Raw genomic sequence first — 23,289 nt, forward strand, 5'->3', positions numbered from 1 at the left:
TTCTTGTGTTTGGTACAACTAAATGTATTTTGTATGTCCATGTGTTTGTACCTTGTATGCATATGAGAAATGTTGTACTGAGTGCTCACTCTTGCCTTACTTAAACTATGATTTCGTAGATGAAAAAAGAAAGTGGATAGAACATAAATGAATGGAAGTATTACGATTAATGCGAAAATCGAAAAGAAAACTGAAAGCCCATACCTTTGCCTTGCAACTTTGCTAACTTCTTGATCATCCAGTGTTTGCACATTATTATTCATCATTCATTGGTTTGGTGCAATGTTGAAGAGTAAGAAAACAAAAGGTGATATATGAAATGGGGTTTGATTCAAACGGTAAAAGAAGCACGTGATTAAGAGGGCATAAATATTTGAATTTAAATACAAATTCATATAATTATGAGGTTTTAATAGCTAATAAAATGCGTGCTTTTATATGGCCTCCATCATTAGTGGGCTAAGATATTTAATTGGCAAGGAAAGAGCAAATCAAGGACTTAAATTAAATGATTAGTGTGACATGAACATGAATTTGAAAAATCACTCAATCATCCTATGTGAAATTTATTAGTGGTTACATAATTACTTATGCCACCTTAAAATATATTGATTTTTCAATGAAATGGCGCAACCTAATAATTCTAAAAGCCTTCTCTTAAAAAAAGGACTCTAGAAGCCTTAATCCTTGATTAAATAAATTAACCACAAACTTTTGTAACTTGGGGCGTTTGGTATAGTAATTTTAGATGTAGGAAATAGATTCAATTAAGTGTTTTCATTTCTAGTTGTTTGGTATGGGTTAAAAGTAACATACGTAGTATATAGTTTTCAAAGTAGGGGGATTCCTTTATCTCCCCCATCTACTCTCAAGCGTTGACCTATGGAGCCGTGTTGGCTAAACTTGTGAAAAGTGCTGGTGGTCCGATGCTCTAGGATTCTTCATCTTACCTTATAAAAAAAAACCGTTTTCACGTTACGCTCAATTCATATAGTAACTTTCCGTAACTTTATTTATTTAACTTTTTTTTTTTTTTGAGGGAAACTCCGTAACTTATTCAATTATTTTGCATTTAGGAAAAAAGATACTGTATCATTTTATCATCGTTTGCCAGAGAAGGAAAAAAAAAAAAAAATGGAGGAGACAGAAATTTCAGTACGTAGCCTAACCGGAGAATCCATCACTGTTTCAATTTCATCGACCAAAACAATCGCAGACCTCAAACTCCTTTTGAAGAACCGCTTTCCTCCCGCCTCTTCTTCTTCCGACTTTCATCTTTTTCTCAAAGTACGATTTTTTTCACAATTTTTAATTGTTATTCTAATTGTTGTTATTGATATTATATTACTTTCAATTTTAATTGGTTTGTATTGAAATTATTGATTTATATGTTGTTATCAATGGTATGATAGGTTACTTGTGTAACATTGTGCTAATGTGGTGAATTTAGTCATTTTATTGATTTATATAGTATTTGTCAAAATTAGCGTAATTGTTTAGGATTGAATGTGAATTGGCTAATGAAACTCGGTTTATGTTAGGACCTAATACTTGATTGCGAAGCGAACCCTCGCTCGGAAAATAGAGTGATTGTTTAGGGGATTGGATGTTGATCCCATGTCTAAGGGTTAGGGTAGCTACATTGTTGTGATGACATTATGAGCTTGAATTGTCGAATCCGTGGATTAACTGTCATTAGCTTTTATGCCTTATACTCCCTCGGTTTCATTTTCATATTCTCGATTTGACTAGTAGTGTACAAATGTATAATGACAAAATGAGGGTACTCCTTTTTGAAAAAATGGTATGTATAATCACAAATGCTTAGAGCAAAGAAGTAAGTTAAGGTCGGACTGTTAGTATGGGACTTAACGAGTACTATGTTGTTTATGTTTTGAACGTATTGCTCATTTCTGTTGGGTTGCTTTGTGTTTCCCAGGGTATGAAACTAGGTGTTAAGAGTCAAATAGGAAGTCATTCCATAAACTCAGGAGAATTTGTCGCTCTTATGCCGTTTACAAAGAAAGCTAAATCCCAAAATATACACTCTGAGGAATCTGGAGTAGCCTGGGAGACTACTCCACAAAGTGAACTTTCACACGTAGCAGAATCAGCTTGGCGTGATATGATGGAAGATTTGTCGTATCTAAATAACACAATGAGTTCTGAAGAACATTCTGGTTTTTTGCCGGATCATTTTGATAAAAGTAAAGGTGATATGATAAATGAGATTCTCTCAAGTAATTATGCAAGAAAGCGTAGAAAGATCTCCCAAGTTGAAAGTAAGGCAGGGCTTGCTGATGATCTTATATCTAGTTTACTGCGTTCCTCTAAAAGGCATGTTCTTGATGAAGAAGTTTGTGAAGGTTTCCTCAAGGTATTGGAGTCCGTGCATTGTTTATCAGATGCAGAAACTGGGAACTGTATGTTGTCTAGCAAGTTTAATATGCAGGAGAATGGCCAGCCAGCCCAGCCCTCTTGCTCATGCCTTTGCCCAACATGGTTAACGATAATGATGAAGTCCTTTACGTTCTTGAACATTTTTGCTGGATTTCTTCAAGTGAATCATGAAGCTGTTACATTTGACCTTGTCAAGAATTCACTTGATAAACTTCGTGAACTTGGTTTCTGTGGTAGTGTGGATGATTTGAAGCGTCTGCCAGATCTCTGCCCTAAGGTTCCTTACCAACTTAATTGCATCTGATGCCAATTTGTTATGTGTTCTGTGATACATCCCCTGCTTATTTTTTTTTTTTGGCTAGTTGCTTTTCCTGGTTGATTTACCTTGTGTTTCCATTTCTCGCTTAGTTTCTTTATCGGCTACTGTAGGAAACTAAAGTATGATAGCTCAAGTTCTCAACTAAGGAACTTTTGTTAAGTCTTGTATGTTTCATGTTAAATTAAATTTGTTTTTTGTGCTATACTACAATCAATGCTGTCCAAGAGGTAGATTTTATTTGTATGCTCATTCTCCAAGAGGTTTGACATGAGACTGAGGGCTTGGTGTTCTTGTTACTTTCAATATGAGTTACACTAGGTATCTATTTGTATAGTCTTTTCATTTTTCACTTTACACTCTTTTTCCAACTTTGTTCTATCGACAGTTCATTATGCTGATTCATGTTAACCATTATCTTGCCATTGTTGTTGTTGCTGAACATGAACAGTCTTGCTATGATGTTCTTTATAGTGTGCATCAATTTGTTTGTTTATGATACACATTAGTCCAGGATGCAGATAAATTTAGACCATATCTCTTTTACTATTACCCTGGTGATTTTATACTCCAAGCTAAGCTAACATCCACTTTTTCGTTGCTGTGTTGACAATCTTTAAATTTTAAATTGAATATGTTGTTTGATCCCAGGTTGTGCATTTTATTGACCAAGAAACAGAAAGTAAGATGTCAGTAGATGTTATTGTGATAAATAATTTCTCAAGGGAATGGTCTGACCATATTAAAAGCAATGTGAAAGGTAAAGTGCTGGAACATTGAGATCCTTGTCTTTTGTTTTCCTGAGTGATGTGTGTTTTTACATTCCCCCAACTCCTCCTTTATGGTCTGGAGTTTGGACTGTTGTCTTTATGTGATTTTACAAGGTATTGCATTGCTGTATATTTTCATGTTTACAGCTCGAAAAATGGTTCCTGTGTCAAAGATAATTAATTCGATAAATAGAAGACAAATACTTTTCAGAACAACTTTAGAGGAAGGTTTCAGATTACTTTTGGTATGTAAGTATCAGATCCTCCATTGCTCAATTATTTTGGTCCTAGATGTATTTATTTTATTTTATTTTTGGTGAAACATTAGAAAAAATTAGTGTGGTATTCCTGACCGAAGAAATAGTATTCAATATTCATTTAATTTAATCTGCAATGTTGATTTCTATGGCCCTCGATAACAGAGTTTCATATGGTACTATGGTATATGATTGTTATTGTTTTTCTTGTATTCTTGTTATTGTTACAATGAACACTGCATACTATATGCTTTTTATCCCTATAATGTTACTTTTGATCTTATATTTCTGTAAAAATATAATTGCCCTTTTACTACATCCAACCAAATTAATCATTTACCTGGTTTGTGTATTAACTAACACCTTGTTCTATAAACCTTTGAATTATAATATTCTGTAAAAAAATAACTTTTAGTCAGTAATTAGTAACTTTGAGTTTGAAATCTTTTCATAAGTAAAATTCAGTTATTGAGCAAAATTTAGTAACTTTATACAACAAATTATACATGTGATTCACTAAAAATTAGTGTCAATCAATATAATGAATTTCTGCTCACTAAAAGTTGCATTCAGTAAAAATCAGTTTTGATTAGTAAGCTTAGTTTAATTGGCTAAAATATTTTTTTAGAAATTAGGTGAAAAGAACAAGGCCTTATTGGTGGAAGGTTTGCGATCAATCCTTAAATTATTGAATAGTTGAGGAAGAGAGCTTTTTGCAAAGTTTTGGATTATAAAATTTGAACATAGGTGACAAGATAAAATTGGAGGGATATGAGATGGACCATGACTATAATTTGGAGGATTTTTTCTTAGAGCCTTGGAGGAAGTTAATGTTTTAGAGCGGGAGATGTTTTGTGGCTAGGTAGGAGCTTTAATAGTACTCCCTCCCATCCTTTTTATTTTTCCCACTTTAACTTTTTTGTCTCACAAAAAGATTCCAATTGGGAAGATTAAAAGGGTAGTTGTTGGGATTAATCATATAACAAAGTAAGAGATTATGAGATGTTTTTATTGTTTTGGAATGAGGTCCTTTTTGCAACGAGCATAGTGACTGGATTTAGTTAATGAAGATAATTGACATGATATGATGATATTAGGATACGTGAGACCCTAGTGCTTTATCCTTCCCGGAGTTTCATAATGTTGCTTAGGATAGTTTATATGACTTTACTACTTGTCCTTGACTTTTTTTCTTCTTCTTCTCATTTTGAATCTTCATATATACTTGAGATTCAACACCTGTCTAAGTACTCAGTAAGCTTTTGCACTTTAACATGATCATTATCAAAATCTACTGCTTGTTATATCTCTATTAAGATAATCAAAATTCTTGGCAACGGGGTTTACATTTGTGTAAATTATCATTCATGACATTTGATGCAGGCCACCTCTTGTTGTTTTGTGTTCTAATTATGTGTGAAAATTTTATCAATTGTTTTTATTACTGAATTTGAATGATATCCTATGATACCAATTTTCTTATTATTATAGCTATAACTCTGTTACAATTTTGTTATGCAGCCTGATGGAATCTATGTGAAAGCTGTTTCGCTGGAGGAGCTTATCACTTCTGTAAAGAAAACTGATTCATCCTCTTATGGAATTGCTGCAGAAAAAAATAGGAGCTCTATTGAAGTGCGGTGTTGTGTATGTTTTTCCTCTTGTTTTCCTTTTAAGGGCAACGCTATATATACTTCTGCTGTCTTGTTAAATTTATTCAGTTTTAGGAGAGGTATTTACGAGAAGCCCCTTCATAGAGTGTTTGATTGGGCACATGAGTCATATGCAGGTATCTTGAGAATTGAAGTGGGTGTTGCATTGCTGTCTGACCCCCCTTGCCCTCTCTTTAGTGTTCTTGGACACTTCTATTCTAAGTTTAAGTAGTCTTAGAGGTATAATTGATAAGTACTTCCTCTGTTTCTTTTTAGTTGATAAGTTGGGTTAGGCACACATATTTAGGAGAAGTAAGATAGAAATGTGAAGGACAATAATACCCCTACTTAATTTCCCCTTTCCTTCCTCCAACTACTGACCAGCCATGTGAGCCACCTCCATCCCACCCCAACTTCATCTATGGATTCTAGTCATTCTACTCCACCACCACATTGATCTACTTTTCCGGTACCACCTTCCCACCTTTGTCAACACCTTCTTCCTCACATAAAACCCACATAATTACTCAACATTATCAAATTCGAAAAATATTTACAACCCCGACTTTCAATTTGTCACCGCCCCTACCTTTGGGTCTGGATTTGGAAAAGAAGACAATGACAAAGGATGAAAGAATGTCAATGCTTTTATCAATTTAGTGTTGAGCGATAGAGGATTGTTGCTATAGTGAAGAAAGATTGACAAAAAGTCAAAATTTTGAAGTTGAGATTCAATATGCTAAAACTTCTTATGAACATCCATTATTGACGGTCAAGTAGCTAGGCGAAATTATTAACGGTGAAGGACAGCTAATTTGGGGTTTTGGAGGTGAATTCAGTGAAGGATACGATGGTTAGGGCTTTATGGAGGCAGCCATGGTGGTGGGGATCTAGAGGAGACTAAGGTACTAAGTGTAGCGGTGATGTTGGAATGGAGGCCAAGGTGGAAATTTCTGATGAGGACTCTGATGAGGGAGGAGATAGAAAAAAGATTTTTCCATGGTTAAGAGGGAGTATCTGGGTTAGGGGGGGAGAGAGATGAAGGAGTGGGTCAGTAAGGGGGAGAAAAGAGAAGAGGGATAAGGGCAAAATTGACAATTATTGTACAAGACATTTCTCAAATTGGTATGTGTCAACTGTAAAACTTCCCAAAAAGAATACGTTTTAACTAAAAACACGAAGGAAGTCTTTTTCAGTCTGTTGCTTTTCTCATCTCCATATTAGATTTGCTAATGTTTCTGAAGATTTAGCTACATAAATCTTTTGGTGGATCTTTATTCTTGTCTCTCATGCTCCTTATCACGTTCCTGACAAAGAGCTATCTTGATCAAAGGTTTTCTGTTGACTAGTTACAGTGTTACACCATCATAAGGGCTATAAGTGTTTTTTCTGGCGTTTATCCGTGGTACATGTTAAATGTAAACAACTGTTTCCTTTCATTAGCTATTACCAATGTGTTTGCTGTATATTTGTTCATCCATGACTTGTGGCTTTGTCTTAGTAAGCTTCAAGGCGAAATTAATGTGTGAACAAGTGTGATTTTGTTGTTTATGGTGCAATTGAGCAAGAAAGGTCTTTATGGCTGATTTTTTGGTCACATTTTTTTCAGTGATTTTGGTAGAGAGATGTAGGAGATGTAGGGGTAGCATGTGCTGTTTTCCAATTTGCATCCACTCCTATGATAGAGTTTCACTCTCGCATTCTTGATTTTTATTTGTGTTTCCAAGGAAAATTTTAATTGCTTTAAGTTTCAGATTGTTCAGAACTTTATTTAATGTTTTGGTGTTAAATTTACTTCTTATGCTTGGATGCTTTTCAATCGTCACTTCTAGTCCTTTCTCATCTCTAGGCTTCTCTGTTATCACTCTTGTATTTTCTTTTGTGTAAAAAGGGCTCAAAAGCCCACCTCCCATAAATTTCGCTGTTATAAGATCTTTTTAATTTTCTTAATAATCAGCTTGCTTGGTTGTGTAGGATACTCATCCACTTTCACCCATGTTGATGATTGAACATCTTAGGAAGGGCATTGGCTCTCGTGGACAGGTACTTTCATACTGTATGAAGTTACTTTTTGTAAGAAGCATGCAAAGCCCTTAGTTTTAACAAGCGCACGATAGGTGTACCTAGGCGCAATTAGGCGCAAGAGCTGGTGCCTTAGCTCTGCGAAGTGCAAAGACCTACAAAAGGCGCAAACCTATGCGCTTTTTTCTAGACTGCTTCTTGCCCCTTATGCTGTAAGGCTGTAAATAGCTAATGCGTACGATTTTATTTTATTTATTTATTTATTTTTATTTATAATAACACCATGTGACTTTGTGATGGTCAGTCTAGAGGAGAGAGTAACTTTATATTCCCCAGTTCCATTTGAAGAGTCCTAGCTATTGATCACATGGCCTTTTCACCTTTTATTATAATTCACTTTTAGACTTATCTAATAGAAATTATCATGAATTTTAATATAAATAAAGTGCAGTAGTGCACCTTACCTACAAAAAGTGCCCGCCTTGCGCCTAGGCCCTAAGGACTTTTGTGCCTTGTTGCACCTTGCGCCCTTTAAAACTAAGGTAAAGCCTGTAAAGCTCTGCTGAGTGGGCACTTTGATGGAAAGTCTGTTACTTTCTATCTTCACTGTTTCTGGTGCCCATTCCCCCACCCCCACCCTTATTCCCCAACCACAATATTCTTTTTTTCTTGACCAAAAAGCATAATGTGCCAATATTTACAGAACAAAGTGCCTACGGAAAATAAAAGATTAGAAAATTGCTTTGGGCTATTATTTGGATGCAGATAGTACATATAGAAGAAATTAATCCAAGAGTTGCAGTCTACACTGATATCCCTGATGAATTATCAGAAAATGCGAAGATTGCTCTAAAGACTCTGGAAATTACGAAGCTGTATAGCCACCAGGTCCGTATCACCGTACGTGTCTTATAACTTTTTTGCCTAAAGCCATAAACCTGATGTGGATTAAGTTTACCTTTTTGCAGGCTGAGTCTATAAAGGCTTCTTTGTGTGGCAAAAATGTTGTGGTAGCCACCATGACATCTAGTGGGAAATCTCTGTGCTATAATATACCAATATTAGAAGCATTATCCCAAAACTGGCTATCATGTGCTCTATATCTGTTTCCTACTAAGGTGAGTATACTGTTTTTTCGTGTATAAACAAGCATGGACCCACTTATACACCCACATGGCCTGACTTGTGCACATACAGACATATATGGAGTATATTTTGATATTTGCTTTTATTCAGGCATGGTTATGTAAGGGAATTGGATGAATCACTGGCCTTACTTATCTTATTGTTTTTTTTTTTTTTTATTTTTTTCTACTGAGTTGTTCTTGGCAATATTGTGTGGACAATTAAGAAGTTTTTACTGCTTTTTTATAAAACTTCATTTCAGAAGTATTTGATGGTAGGCTCTCCATAATAATCATTTGTTATTTGAGAGATGATGGATTACGTTTTCTATCTACTTTCCTTAAGATTCAAATGAATGTTCTCTTATGCTTAGCTGATTTAAAGATTTCTGGTTCAATCTATCACCACATTCGTGGTCCTTTGTTGGGTTAGGGATTTCGATCAGCTTATGTTCTTTTGATTGTCCGAGGTGAGTTAATTGATGCCGAGACAATTTTTTGACATGAAGTAAGATTAGAATGGGTTCAAGCTTTCTAAGGGCTAGCCTTTTTTACAGTAATGAAGCAGTGATGTTGGGGGTGGTTAACACCTTAGTTTTTGTGGATCAAGTCAGATTGGTCTTGAGAGACATAGGCTTAGTAAGACTTCATGGCAGGTATCTTGCATTTCTATCCCTTGGTTTTGTTGATGGAGAGGAATGAGTTACTTTTCCAGAGTATGTTTTCTAGTTGGGAGTTTTTGTGGGAAATAGTGGTGTTTTTTAATTTTTATTTTTATTTGTGGTCCTTTTCTGGCATATCTTTAGCAGCTATTCATTTAAGTTGGACACTATATTATTTTTTAGAGGACCCTGTTCCCCTTAGTTTTGTATCCATCACTTCCGATATATCTTTCTCCCGTGCACACACTAGCGCGTATTTGTTTGTATGTATTACGCATGCTGCATGCATGAGGATTTGACTAAGCAATCTGTAGATTTGTATGCTTAGCAGATATCCATTTAGACTAGCACAACTAGTCTTAAGGAAGTCGAGCTTTTACGAGTTCACTTTTGCATCTTTGGTACTAGTAAATCCCATTTTGCAATCGTTTAGGGCTTTAGGGATTCCTAGCATTCACATATATTGATGTTCTTATGTGACCTTTCTCAACTTTTACTTTAAAATGCTGTCTTCCTCAGAAATTTGGCATGCTGCACAATCCCTTGATGGATCTTAACAATGTTAATATTTAAAAATTATTCTAACCAGAGTAGCTTACGTAGATTTGTTGACACATGCAAACACAAATTCACTCATTCACTGATTTGCAGCCTCTTTTTTATTCAGTGCCACACATCTGGTTTTCAGTGAAATATTTTTAACTCACACTTAAATCTGTGTTCAACTTCTTTGACTGTCTAAAATGATATATATATATATATATATATATATATATATATATATATATATATATATATATATATATATCGTGAAAACTGTCTAAAATGAATTTGCCTAATTTATGTCTAATGCTGCTTCCAGGCCTTAGCTCAGGATCAGTTGCGAGCATTGCTGTCTATGACTGAAAATTTTGAAAATGTCAATATTGGAGTTTACGATGGTGACACTTCTCAAAAAGAGAGGAATCAGCTTCGTGAAAACGCTAGACTGGTACTTTAATACTTCCTCCATTTCATGTTAGTTGACACGTTTTGACTTTGGACACTTTTTTATAAGTTACTTTCACTTCCGTTTGTGATTTATACTCAGAAGAAACTTCCATTTGGATACGTTTCAATGTATATTTTTCAAATATACTCTTTTTTATGCTTATTTCTATTAATAATTGAAGATATTATCGTTTAATCATGCATTGGCAAACATGCCTAAACAAATGTGTCAACTAAAAAGAAACGGAGGAAGTAATTATCAACTTTGTAAGATTGTGAATGCTACTCTCCCATGCTGTCGTGCCTAACTGAGATCAATAGTTTTCTTTCCTTTGTTACAGCTGATCACCAATCCAGATATGCTGCATATGTCAATCTTGCCATATCATGGACAGTTTCAGCGAATTTTATCTAATCTTAAGTAAGGAGTAAATCTTGTTGATTCCTGTTTTTTATCATCTAGTTATTTCTGTAATTTTCTTTTGCTTTTCTTTATACTGGTGCATTTAACTTTTATTACACTTTTATGTATGGATGTTGAAAGTATATGCTATAAATTCTCTAAAGCTGTGATTTCTGTTTAATCAAACAGGTATGTAGTCTTTGATGAAGCACATGCTTATAAGGGAGCATTTGGATGCCATACTTCCCTTATATTGAGGAGACTACGCCGGTTATGTTCTCATGGTATGTATATATTGGCATACATTGTTTTTAATGCCACATGATCTTTTTCTTGATCTTATTAAGTCAATTGCTGAATTTATAAATTTAAACTTGTAAATTCATTAATTTGAGCTTTATAATCAACTTTGGTGCAAGAGTATATTTGTGTTCTTGAGTAGCTTTAGTTTCTAAGTGTATAGAAAATTGAAAATTGAAATATATATTATATACGAGGCTACCTAGGTTTATCACCTGGTGTGTTTATCTTATGGCATTTCAGTAATTATTTTGTATTGAAAAACGTGCTGTGTAATAAAAAATTAATATTCTCTGATTATGCCAGGTGTCCCTAACGGCTCATATTTAACACCGTCAATCTACTATAGACAAAATTCCTTCCTTCTCTTTCCTCCCCTGCCTCTTTGCTATTCCTGGTATTTCTTCTCTCCTCCCTTGCTAAGCCAATCAACCACCTTCGCAGCTATAAACCGGCCGGCCGGCCGAACAAGAGACATCCTAGTAGCAATGTATATAAAGTGGGGCCATACAAACCCCTTAGGGAAAGGTATCAAACTAACCGCCACAATCGTTAAGTCATGACCGGAAATCTTTAAAGCGGTGGTTCTATAATTCCGTTTGACCGATGTGGGGGTTGTTTAGTTGGAGCGATTGGCGATGCTAGTGGTTGTGTAGTTGTAGCGATTGACCGATGTGACCGATGTTGGGGTCGTGTAGTTGGAGCAATTGGCGATGCTAGTGGGTGGTTGTCTATTGTGGTGATGGTGGTGTAGTAGCTATAGGAGTGAGAGAGGGGTTGGTTGTCTAAAGGAAGAAGAGGAAGTGGGTTTACTGGTTTTCTTGAGGAGAGAGAAAAACACTAAAAGTTTGCTCAACTATTTTACATTAACGGCATTTAAAGCAAAATATAGGAAAAGCCATATTTCTCCCTATTGTTCATGATTTAAAAGTAAAAAATGCCCATAGATAAACATGAAGCGTTTATCTAGGTTGTAAACTTGTATTTTCTCATTATATAGAGCTTTCCAAATTATAGGGTTCCAACCTCCAAGTAGCTAACTGGATGGGTTTTTATGGCCATCAGCCATTTACATAGCCCAACTTTTTTTTAATAGGGCTTTAAGACCAAATTTATTTATAAAGCCCAAATCAATTAATTTTGATTGTTAATTTCTTTTATAAAAGCCATTACTTGACTTTACTGGATTAAAAAAAGATGATGTGCCACATGATAAATATATTATGTCTACAACTTCATTTAGGTATCTATATGAATTTGGAGTGATATCTTACTAATGTGTCCCATGCACTTGATTTAAAGCTCCTTCATGGCATTAGTATGCATAGTATTCTATTCTCAGTTGGTGTAGGTCTGTAAGCGCATCAATAGTAATCCAGATATGCCTTCCTCATGCAGTGTATGGCTCTGATCCTTCTTTTATCTTTTCTACTGCAACTTCTGCCAACCCTCGTGAGCATGCAATGGTAATTTTATTTTTAACTTGGTGGGTTCCATCAATCTGGTTGTTTATTTATTCAGTTGTCTATGATCTTTTCCCTTTTTGAGAATGAGCTGGTTAGCTTGTTTTTTGTCCATTCAGGAACTTGCAAATTTACCAACAATGGAGCTGATTGACAAAGATGGAAGTCCGTCCGCTCCAAAGTCCTTTATTCTTTGGAATCCACCTTTGTTACCAAAAACAGTGGGTGCTTTATGGTTCTTTAATATTTTTATAGTAGTGGATAACTTTGTGATATGATGCTGATCATATACTTCTGAAATCCAGGTGCAGCTAACTGGCACAAGAATAAAAACCATTGTCACAAAGAGGTCTAGGTAACATTTATCTTCTTTTATAGGAAGCTAGGTATATAGTGTTCATTGTACTAAGATGTGTTGGACATGGATTAGACATATCATCTTTCAACCACTTTTTAAGACCTGTTATGGGCATGGCTGCAAGTTTTAGCTGTAATGCAGCTCTTACTTGCTGGATTAGACCTTAGAGAGCAAACAGGAAACTTATCTCTTTCATGCGGAGTTTTAGTTCTTAATTCCTGTTCCTGTTCCTCCCTGTGTAGAAAATTACTTGATACCCTTCTCTCGAAAGTATAAAGATATACTGAGGTATTAACCCATTACTAATTTCACACTGATCTTGAATGCTATATGCTAAGGTGATTTGATGATTCTCTCATCTCTTTCAAGCCTCTATATTGCTTTTTGAAATAGATAAGGCTGATTCAAGAGGCCTTTTCAGCTCTATCCTGCCACTGGCTTTTGATTATAGCTAGTAAGAGATCAATTTTAGCATTAGAGTCTTACTGTGTTAAGTGTAGCCTAGCCACAAACTTTCCTACCAATGTGCAATTGAATCTTTAATTTTGTATATATAGCTTTGCCCTTCTAAATTTAAGGTCTGGCCGTGAATCTTACTTGAGATAATTCATGTAGCCTGTTTCATAAAGTCATAAACTGGTTAAAAGACCATGTTTACTGCCGGAATTAGATTTCTGCTAACTGTGTTCTATCTAGATCCCATATTCCCATGCACTTTAGAAGACCTGGAAATATATCTCTATCAATTACAGATTTACGTGGACTCAGAAAGTTACTTGATTTCCTTACTTATAAAGATTAAACAAAACTATGAATTTTTGTATAGCTGATGTTTCTAGAGATTGATGAAAATTAAGATTAGTTAAAGTTGAACAATAATTAGATGTCAGTTTAAGCTTTATCTTTCCCCTTCTATGTTAACTTTTACTGATATTAATTAATTCTTTTTAGCTCAGTATATTACTGACGTACTGCTCATGCTTCTGCCTTGATATTAATACCAGCTTTTATACTGCTTGCAATTTGGTAACCATCATCTTTTTGTTGTATTTACAGCCCTATATTGGAGGTTTCACAAATCTTTGCTGAAATGGTGCAGCATGGACTACGTTGTATTGCTTTCTGCAAAACACGCAAACTTTGTGAAGTTGTGTTATCTTACACGTAAGTCAATCTCATATTCATGTGTTGATATTCGTGATAAAATTTTGGAATGTCCTTTAGTGTAACATATGTAAAGTCTAAATTTTGTTGATTTAAGCTCATATTGGTCGTCATTTTCTGCTTCTTTTTTTTTTTTGTGTTATACTATTTTGACGCATCTTGATGTGTACTGCAGTTAAGTGTGATCCAAATAATGGGGTTTTCAAAATTTTTAACTTTATTTCTTTGGCAGACATGATATACTTCAAGATACAGCTCCTCATCTTACTGATTCCATCTGTGCTTATCGTGGTGGCTATTTTGCTGAGGTTACTGTTCTTCCTTTTTTTTTTTTTTTGGTGTTTAATGCCATCTCATGTCTTTAGAAAATAAAAAAGAACTTGGTTTATGCCTTGAACCAACCAACGCTGCCCTTAAGGGTAGAAAGTGCTAGACTTGTGGTCAATTGTATAGTCTTTAGCATCATAAAGCTAGCTGACACCTTTGGTGTTAATGAACATTGCATGCATTAAGCATTTTAGTGGTTATTTACGAAGCAGTTGAAGTCTAGATTAATTTTAGGGAGCATCTTGTAAATTGGATAATGAATTTATCCATTAATTGAGTTGTTTTTTGTCTGGTTAAGCTGCTTGGCTTTTATTTCTTCTTGGACTCTTGAATGTTTGTGGGTGTATTCAAGGGTGGTATATGAGACCAGATCTAATTGTAGTTTATATTAATATAGTTAATGGCTCTGTTGTGACTGAGCTTTGTGATGAAGCAGGATAGGAGAAGGATAGAGAGTGAATTCTTTAGCGGAAAGCTCTGTGGAATCGCTGCAACTAATGCTCTTGAGTTGGGTATTGATGTTGGACACATTGATGTGACATTGCATCTAGGTTTTCCTGGTAGCATTTCTAGGTAAAGTCTGTAACTAATTGATCTTAGTAACTTGGAATTATATATTTTGGTCCTGATGTATTGCTTGTCATTTTATTCAGTCTATGGCAACAAGCTGGTAGGTCTGGAAGAAGAGGAAAACCGTCACTTGCTGTGTACGTTGCATTTGAGGGACCACTGGATCAGTATTTTATGAAATTTCCACAGAAATTATTCCGAAGCCCTGTAGAATGCTGCCATGTAGATGCTCAAAACCCAAAGGTATCAGTAATTAGTAATTTATATCTTGAATCTGCACTAATTAGTACTATATAGCAAGCTAGATTTACTTTTTGCCCTCAGCCCTCACAAGCTTGATTATTTACTTCTTTGACCATGTCTTTCATGCAGGTTCTTGAGCAGCACCTAATTTGTGCTGCCATAGAGCATCCTATAAGCTTGATATATGATGGAAAGTATTTTGGCTCTGGTTTAAACGATGCTGTTGCAACACTTGAAAGCAGGGGTTATTTATCAGCTGATCCCTCTCGTGAGTCAACAGCAAAAATATGGAGCTACATTGGGCAAGAGGTATGTTTATCAGGTCTTATTTTAAAGCTCATCTACCTCAATTTACATATTTGGGGACCATGAATTTGTTGAGGCCCCTTTTGTGCACTATTGACTAGGCAAAGCCACTATCTAAATTGAATCGTGAATATTGGGAAAGAGATGGCAATATCATGTAAGAAGGGAAAATATGGAAATAGGAAATATGATGAAGAATTGTGTGCATGTGTGAAGGGGGTATTCTGCTTAGACTTTGTACCTAAAATGGTAAAAAAAAAATTGAAAAACTTTGAAATGGATTTTTCCTGTCGACTTTTGTGTGTGTTTTTATTTAATTATTAGAACTTGTATTGTTGTGGAAAGAAAATAGAAGAGATGGATTGTAGTTTCAAAAGATTAGAGACGAAGTGTGGAATTCATATTGTGGGAAATTTGAAATTCTGAAATGCAGTTTTTTTTTAAGGAGAGCAAGTCATAACATGATGTGATCAGTGGTCTAAGAGGATGTAGGAATTAAGGAGACATGATGATCAAAGTAGAAAGAGACACAGTGATCTATTCCAATAATGAGTTGGCCTGAATTGAAAACAGAAGCATGACAATTCTATTGGACTTCTCAACCTCTTTTGATTAGGCCTGTGCTATGGGCGGGCCCCATTGAATGCCCTGACCCGGCCCTGAAATTGAATAGTCAAACACGACCTTCCACACAAATAAGGCGAGCTCTTAAGGGTCAGAGTTCTTTTGAAAATAAATGCGCTGGTTTGGGCACTTAAAGGGTAAGGATTCTTATAACAATAAATGGCTTGGGGAGAGCTGGGGAGAACATTGGCGGCGAAGAGCTAGGTAGAACCCAACATCTTTTTCAGCATTGTTTTGGTGGTAAATATAGTAATGGTTTCTTCAGTTGGAGTGCACATATACAACTCAGTTTTCGTAGTCCATTGAAGCTCACCTTTTTGAAGAGAAAGAAGATGATGCAGCATTTGCAAGTGAATGGCACTGGAGATAGGGGAATGAGCCAGTGAAATGCGCAATAGAGCACTATAAATGCTAAAACTCAGATGTCAAATTTGGAAAAAAAGCTTGTAAGGTTAGAGAAGGGCTTTGATTTTGGAGTTGAGAAGGATTTTACCCAGAGTGCAAATTTGAATTGGGTCTTCTTTCATTGGTGCATTTGGGTCCTGCTGATTTGGTGTGACTGTGAGGGATGATGATTTTGATGCTGTGGATGTGAAGAGAGAAGAGGATTTTTCAAATAATTAAACAGACCTGATCGAGGGCTGTGGGCAGGGCCCAGCTTGAACTGTTTAAGAATAACCTTGACCTTGACCTGATCCATTAACTACTGACCCAAATCGTTAATTAGTAATATGATAAAATATTGCAAATTGCAATAAAAACTTGTAATTTAAGAGATGGTGTCTTCTGGTAAACTAGCTATAGGCACAACCTGGAAGCTATGCAGCTATGCTACTTGCCTGTGCTTAAGTATTGGTATCAAATACTGGGTTAATATAAGTTTAGGACACAAGGATACTGTGCTAGAGTCTAATGAGAAGGATGATAAGACACTGTTTAAGGTGCAGAATTTTGAACTACAGATACATCATTTTGACAGTGCATACTTTATGTCTTTGTAATTTCAGATTTTTCACTGAATATAGGGTTTGACATCAATTATGTTTATCATCAATTATGTATTCTTTTGTATTTGTTCTCTTTTTTGGTGCCTTTGTTTGTGCACATTTTCCCCTTTTTATTTTTTTTCTTTCATTCTGATGTCTCACTTTTTAACTCTTGTTTTTATATTCTTTCCTTATGTCCCTTCTTTGATTCACCTCTTTGCTTTAATCTGCCCCTCATCTGTTAGCTTAGTGTTCTTTTAAGAATGGAAGTAATTATAAATGTGATCAGGGCTTCGTCATGTAGATGCCTGTATTTTTGTTGAAAAATCCTGTAAATGACTTCACTTGGTAGTTACGGCTTAAATAGAGGAGGAAAGGTTGGGCTTTCTTTCATATGGAATTTTGTTTATGTTTTCATTCTGCAAGTTATCTTTTATTCAAAAACCTTAACCATGTCTATTCTCTGTTTATTTTATCTTACTAGAAATCACCATCTCATTCAATTAGTATCCGTGCAATTGAGTCTGAGAAATACAAAGTAATTGACAAGAATAATGAAGTTCTTGAAGAGATTGAAGAGAGCAGGGCTTTTTTCCAGGTTAGTTGTACTTGATTTTACTTTTTTTATTTCTTTTGATGGACATTACACTATAATTTTAAATCGTATTGTTCCATGCCTGATACCTGGCTATCTGTACTTGTGCAATTAATTTTTTTTAATGTATCTTTGTAACACCCAGGTATATGAAGGGGCAATCTACATGAATCAAGGGAAGACCTATCTAGTAAAGGAGTTGGATTTATCTAGTAAGATGGCAATTTGCCAAAGAGCAGACGTAAAGTATTATACCCAGACTCGTGACTACACTGACATTGATGTCATTGGAGGTGCTCTTGTATGTTGAATTGTATTTCCCTACTATATTTTCAGACTGCATTATACACTGTTCTTACATATTTGTGCATCAAGTGAGACATTTCAACTGTCTTTCAGAAATTTTGGTGTCAATGTCATTCTAGCATTGTACTCTCTATGTCTCATGATTATCATTCTCTCTTTGGGATGTCCGTCATGTCCCAAACATATCTTTTAGCTACCTATTTTGGCAATTACTTTCTTTCCCTCCCCAATGCTTTGAGGATTGAGATTTGAGACAATTTTATTCTAAAGGGGCTCAATGGTTATAAAATATTGGGGTATCAAGCTTGAACATTTGAAGATCAAGAAGAAAAACTATAATTGTTAACTTTAGGCTTCTTTCTTTGGGGACCTGTATATTGAGGATTGTGGTTTGAATTTCTATGGGGAGATTAGAAATGGATCTTCTTTCTAGCTATCTTAGGCTCATAGCCAGTGCCTTGGGAGACAGTTTGAAGTCAGGATGTTACAAATGTTGATAGCAACAGAGAGCTACCATCTTATATGATACTCCCTCCATATTTTGTTACTTGCTCCACTTTCCTTTTGCGGCCGTATTTTATTACTTGTTCCATTTCCTTTTTTGAAAACTTTTAATAAATATTATACTATTTTCCTTCCACTAGTGGCCCCCTCATATCATATTTTAATATTTTTCATAATATCTCTCATCCCCACTTATACTTACTTTTGCTTTTCCAGATTTTTTTTTTTGTTCTTCAACCAACCCCACTTCCATCATAAAATAATACTTTCTACTATTCCTCCTGAAACTCCGTGTTGGAGAAATGGAGCAAGTAAAAAATCTGAAGGGAGTACAAGGTAACTTACAAAAGATGATAGCAACAGAGAGTTGTCATCTTATATGACAAAAGATATTTAAGGGTTATAATTTTAGGCCTTTTAGACTAAACTAGTATCTACAAGATTTTGGCTGAAGGGTAATGACTTGACTTTATGCGGTCGTTACTAATGTTGACCATTGACTGAGCCCTATTTTATTGAAGTAGTTGATATTGCTGTCAAACTAAATTCGGTTAAAGTCTTTTAGCTCATCTTGGTCTTGAAGATTTGTAACTTAGTGTAATGAACTCGAGGTGCCTTCTTCAAGTTTTAATTTGCTACCTTAAATAGCCAAGGTGATAATGATTCGTTTCCTGTTCTTTCTGTTTTATTTCTTGAAAATGCTGCATTTTTTACCTAAAGTGGTCTAGTTGATAGCAATGTTTGCATCTTTTTGACTTGAGGTGTGATATATGGTTTAGCTTTTAAGGATATTACTATCCTGAATGATTTGGTGTGGGATAAATTGACTTTGTTGAGGAATTGAGCTAATCTGTAAAACGAAATTAGAGCTTCTTTGTGCGGACACCATGTACTCCTGTATTAGGGAGTCATGTTTGCAGTTCAGCTGGACTTTTGTCACTGAGGTCTCTTAGAGTTCAACTTCGTGGAAGATAGCTATCTTTTCTTTAAAAGTTAAAAAATGCCTCTGGTTCACTCCCTTATGTGTAAAATCAGTTTTTCACTCCTATTTGTGTAGTATCCCTACCATGTGGGCTGGACTTGGTTGAATTAAGCCATAACTTGGACTGCTCTCTTAATTGTCATCCCCAAATCATTTTGGGACTAAGGCTTTGTTGCTGTTGTTTCTCTCTTAATTGTCAAGTCCTGGTGTTGTCTGTTCTAAATTACTAATTCTTTTTTCAAGTGTAAGCCTGGAAATGAAGGTTTATTCAGATAGTCAGAATAGTTGTTCAAAAGGGAATTACTGTCACTAATAATCCTTCTCGTTTTTTTGTTTCATGTCTAATAATCACTGGCTTTTATCATGTTTCTTCCTTTACTGTAATACTCTTTTCAAAATTTTCCAATCAAAATCAGTATTCCATTATAAAAAAACCAATTAATCCAAATATGTGCGTGTGAATGTGCATGTGCGTGTGTGTGTGTGTGTGTGTTTTTTTTTTTTTAGTACTGTCTAATTCGCCCTTTGATGATTCTAGATATGGTGCTACCTGAATAATGCTGATTAATTGCATTAATAATTTTATAGGCTTACCAAATAAGAGCTTCAAAGATGCAGTGTCGTGGAACAACTGCCCTAACAAATTCCTGCACAGTAACCACCACTTGGTTTGGTTTCCGTCGCATTTGTAAACGAACCAGTAGGGTACTTGATACAGTTGATCTTGCACTTCCCAAATATTCATATGAGTCACAGGTGCATACCAGGCTCAAATCTTTCCGTATTTTCAATTACAGCTTCCTGTTTATTTCAAGTCTCTTTTTAAGAGTTTTTTCATGTTACCACAATGGTTTTTGTGACAGGCTGTCTGGATTCGAGTTCCCACATCTGTGAAAACAGCAGTGGAGAAGGAGGGATTTTCTTTTCGTGCCGGCCTACATGCTGCATCTCATGCTGTTCTCAATGTAGTTCCGCTGTAAGTTTGCATCAGATCTGGACATAATTACATTCTCTTTTCGTTCTATGGTTTATGTAGTCAGAAGTTTTCATTTGTATCCTTACAAAATAAGACGAGAAACCAAGGGATGGAATTCAATTTTATGGTGCTATGAGTAGATTTAAACATCTCTGGAGCTGCTAGACTGCAAGGCCACAAGTTGAACGATAGAAGATACAAAATATATGTTGCATTTATTAGTTTGGAACAATAATGCTTTATTTGCAGGTGCAGTCTTATGTCTGAACGCTTAAAACAAAACTATATATGGCTTTCCTCATTTAGGAACCAACCACACTCAATTAGCCAATTATCTTTTAGTTGTGTACATGTTGTATTTAATCACTAAGGAGTCAATACACAGTTTGAAGGGTAATGAAGGCTTCTAGATTCTATTACAATATATCTCTGTTTCTACTTTCTAGTTACTACCTACATTTATCAAATTATAGACTTAACTAACTTGTGACAATGGTCATCTCCCTTTTGTTGGTGTAAGGGTGAGAATCAAGGCCGTGCTTCTTTTGCACTATAACATTAGACTTCAATCAGTAGAGAATAACATTAAGCAGGTGCTGAAATCTAGTCATTCTTTCACAAATTATTGAGTAGGCGAGTAGCTCTCCAATTGGAACTATCTAGCTCACTCCTTATAGTATGCTTTCCCTAGAATATTTTTCTCAAAGATCTGCAGCTCTGCACCAATTTTACACGATGTGCTATAGGATGATTTTTATTTACAATATTAAAATGGTGTCTTGGCTGGATAGTTGTGTGTATGTTTTGTCGTTTTTAATTTTTAATTTTTTTTAAGGGAGGGGGGTGCCGAGACTGCATTATGTATAGAATGTAGATTAACTGTCCGAGAGTTATTACCTATGTTGATCTTCTTTGTGCCTCCTATGTTGATCTTCTTTGTGCCTTATTGTTATTGATACTTAAGGTGGCCTCTAGACACTAGTGATCAAAACCATTACCATGCATTTGCAGTTGTCTCTTGTTTGTCTATTATTTGCTAAACAGGTGACAATATCTTCCTGAACCTCTTGTCGCCCAATCTATTGATTGTTGGTGCCACAGTTCCACTGCTAATATGTTAGAAGCTGAATGAACTACTGTTATCTATTATTATAGTTTTTGCAATGAATAATTCATCCAAAATTTACACCTAGAACCCGCTTCCTTAATTTCTCTTGTTTTCTTTGCTCTTTTATGTATAAAGCTTTGCTCTTTCATACATTTTCTGCATCCCTGATTGATTCTCTTGTAAATGTGTAGGTACATAATCTGTGACTCTTCAGATTTAGCTCCAGAATGTGCAAATCCTCATGAGACCCGCTATGTACCAGAAAGAATCTTATTATATGACCAACGTCCTGGAGGAACAGGGCTTTCAATGCGGGTAATTGACATAGATTTATCTTATAACTTCTTATCAAGAATCATGCAGCAAAACATATCACTATTAAATAATGAATAGTAAGAGTCACAGATGTATCCAATTCCAATATTGAGAAGATGGTTCTGTGTGTAATTTCTTGATATGAGAGGTTAACTTTAATACTAAGGAAAAGAAGAATCTATTCTTGGCGCTCATCATGTACTGGTTGAGAAATATAATATACACTAGATTTTGAACAATAGACATGGAAGTGATTCCTACATCACCACACTATTTCTTGCTAAATTGGCAGTTTTTATTTTCCCCCCTTGATTTTAGCAAATACAAGTTGTTTGCTCTCTTTCACATTCTGTTTCTCGATGAGTTTCATGTTAATGTATGATGTTTTGATGTGGGACAGATTCGACCACTGTTTAATGATTTGTTGACTTCTGCTTTGGATATGCTTACATCATGCTACTGTTCAGGAGATGTTGGTTGCCCTAACTGTGTTCAAGTATGTTCAAATTGTTCTTTTCAATTTTTCATTTTGACTAAAATTTCAGAATTATCAACTTTTTTCACCATGGTGACTTCATATTTGCATCTTAACAGACACTCGTCTGTCAGGAGTATAATGAGCTGTTGCACAAGGATGCTGCAATCATGATTATCAAGGTTAGCCTGATTTCTGCGGCCAATGAGAAATTATGTTTTTAAGTACCATTACTAATAAATTTTAATCATCTCCCCATCCACCCTCTCCCCAAAATTTGGGAATAAATCAACTTATTTAGGGTGTTTTAGAGGCGGAAGACTTATACTGGCGACAAGATCCTGGCCCTTCGGAAACTGCATGAATTTGGAGTGGTAGCTTAAGCTTGAAGACACTTGAAATGCTACTTTCTGAATGACATGCACAATAAAGCTTCATATTTGGCTACATTTCTCATCTAGTAATGCTTCTCGGCCTCTACTTTGATAGCTCCAAGGTTCTATATACCGAGGAACAACTGTGGATTGGGGTTTCTGTCTTCAGAGCTGTGACTGTTGCAATAAAATCTGATCATAGGTGTTGACAAATTCACCTGCAGTGTATCCCATCTTCAACACCTTGGCAAAGTACTATATGAATCCCAGCATCAGATTTGACCTTATGAGCTGACTACATCCAGAGTGTCATCAAAATGCGAGCTCTAACCGGTTGAACTGTTCTGTGATCAATCGGTTGATTCAATGCCTGCCTTGCGAAACTACAAGAAACATACATCTTACATGAACTGTACATAGTGTATTTCAAAATTTTATCATTTTATATGTTCTTACAGAACAAATGCTCATACATACAAATATACAATTAAAAAGGGTATCTAATTGTCCAAAAGATTTTATCTTGCTGAGGCGAATGTACATAGTAGTTTTACCAACATTTTACCACCATATCAATCAAAATATTCATATTGTTTCGGTATTTCAGTTACTGCACATAGTTGGTCTTCGTTTGTAGCAAAATACAATGACAAGCCTAGATCTACAATATGCTAAAACCAAATTGCATAAATTTTAATACAGGGGTGAAAAAAATCA

At 35.3% G+C, this 23,289-nt stretch overlaps 1 protein-coding gene across 1 annotated transcript; it reads left to right on the forward strand.

The window, feature by feature from the left end:
* The first annotated feature begins 1,134 nt into the window (after positions 1–1,134).
* LOC145597065 (uncharacterized) lies at positions 1,135–23,131 on the forward strand. The gene is made up of 27 exons (XM_081653243.1): positions 1,135–1,287; positions 1,940–2,677; positions 3,368–3,476; positions 3,634–3,731; positions 5,265–5,390; positions 7,370–7,438; positions 8,183–8,305; positions 8,386–8,535; positions 10,066–10,194; positions 10,535–10,614; positions 10,786–10,880; positions 12,295–12,362; positions 12,479–12,580; positions 12,665–12,714; positions 13,774–13,881; positions 14,114–14,189; positions 14,645–14,781; positions 14,862–15,021; positions 15,151–15,330; positions 17,422–17,535; positions 17,678–17,833; positions 19,913–20,080; positions 20,188–20,300; positions 21,600–21,723; positions 22,124–22,219; positions 22,318–22,380; positions 22,500–23,131. The coding sequence occupies exons 1-27, from the start codon at positions 1,135–1,137 to the stop codon at positions 22,560–22,562; spliced, it is 3,648 nt and encodes a 1,215-aa protein (XP_081509369.1). The 3' UTR covers positions 22,563–23,131.
* The last annotated feature ends 158 nt before the right edge of the window (positions 23,132–23,289 follow it).

Source organism: Chenopodium album, chromosome 20 (assembly GCF_948465745.1).
Source record: "Chenopodium album chromosome 20, dcCheAlbu1.1, whole genome shotgun sequence".
NCBI lineage: Eukaryota > Viridiplantae > Streptophyta > Magnoliopsida > Caryophyllales > Amaranthaceae > Chenopodium > Chenopodium album.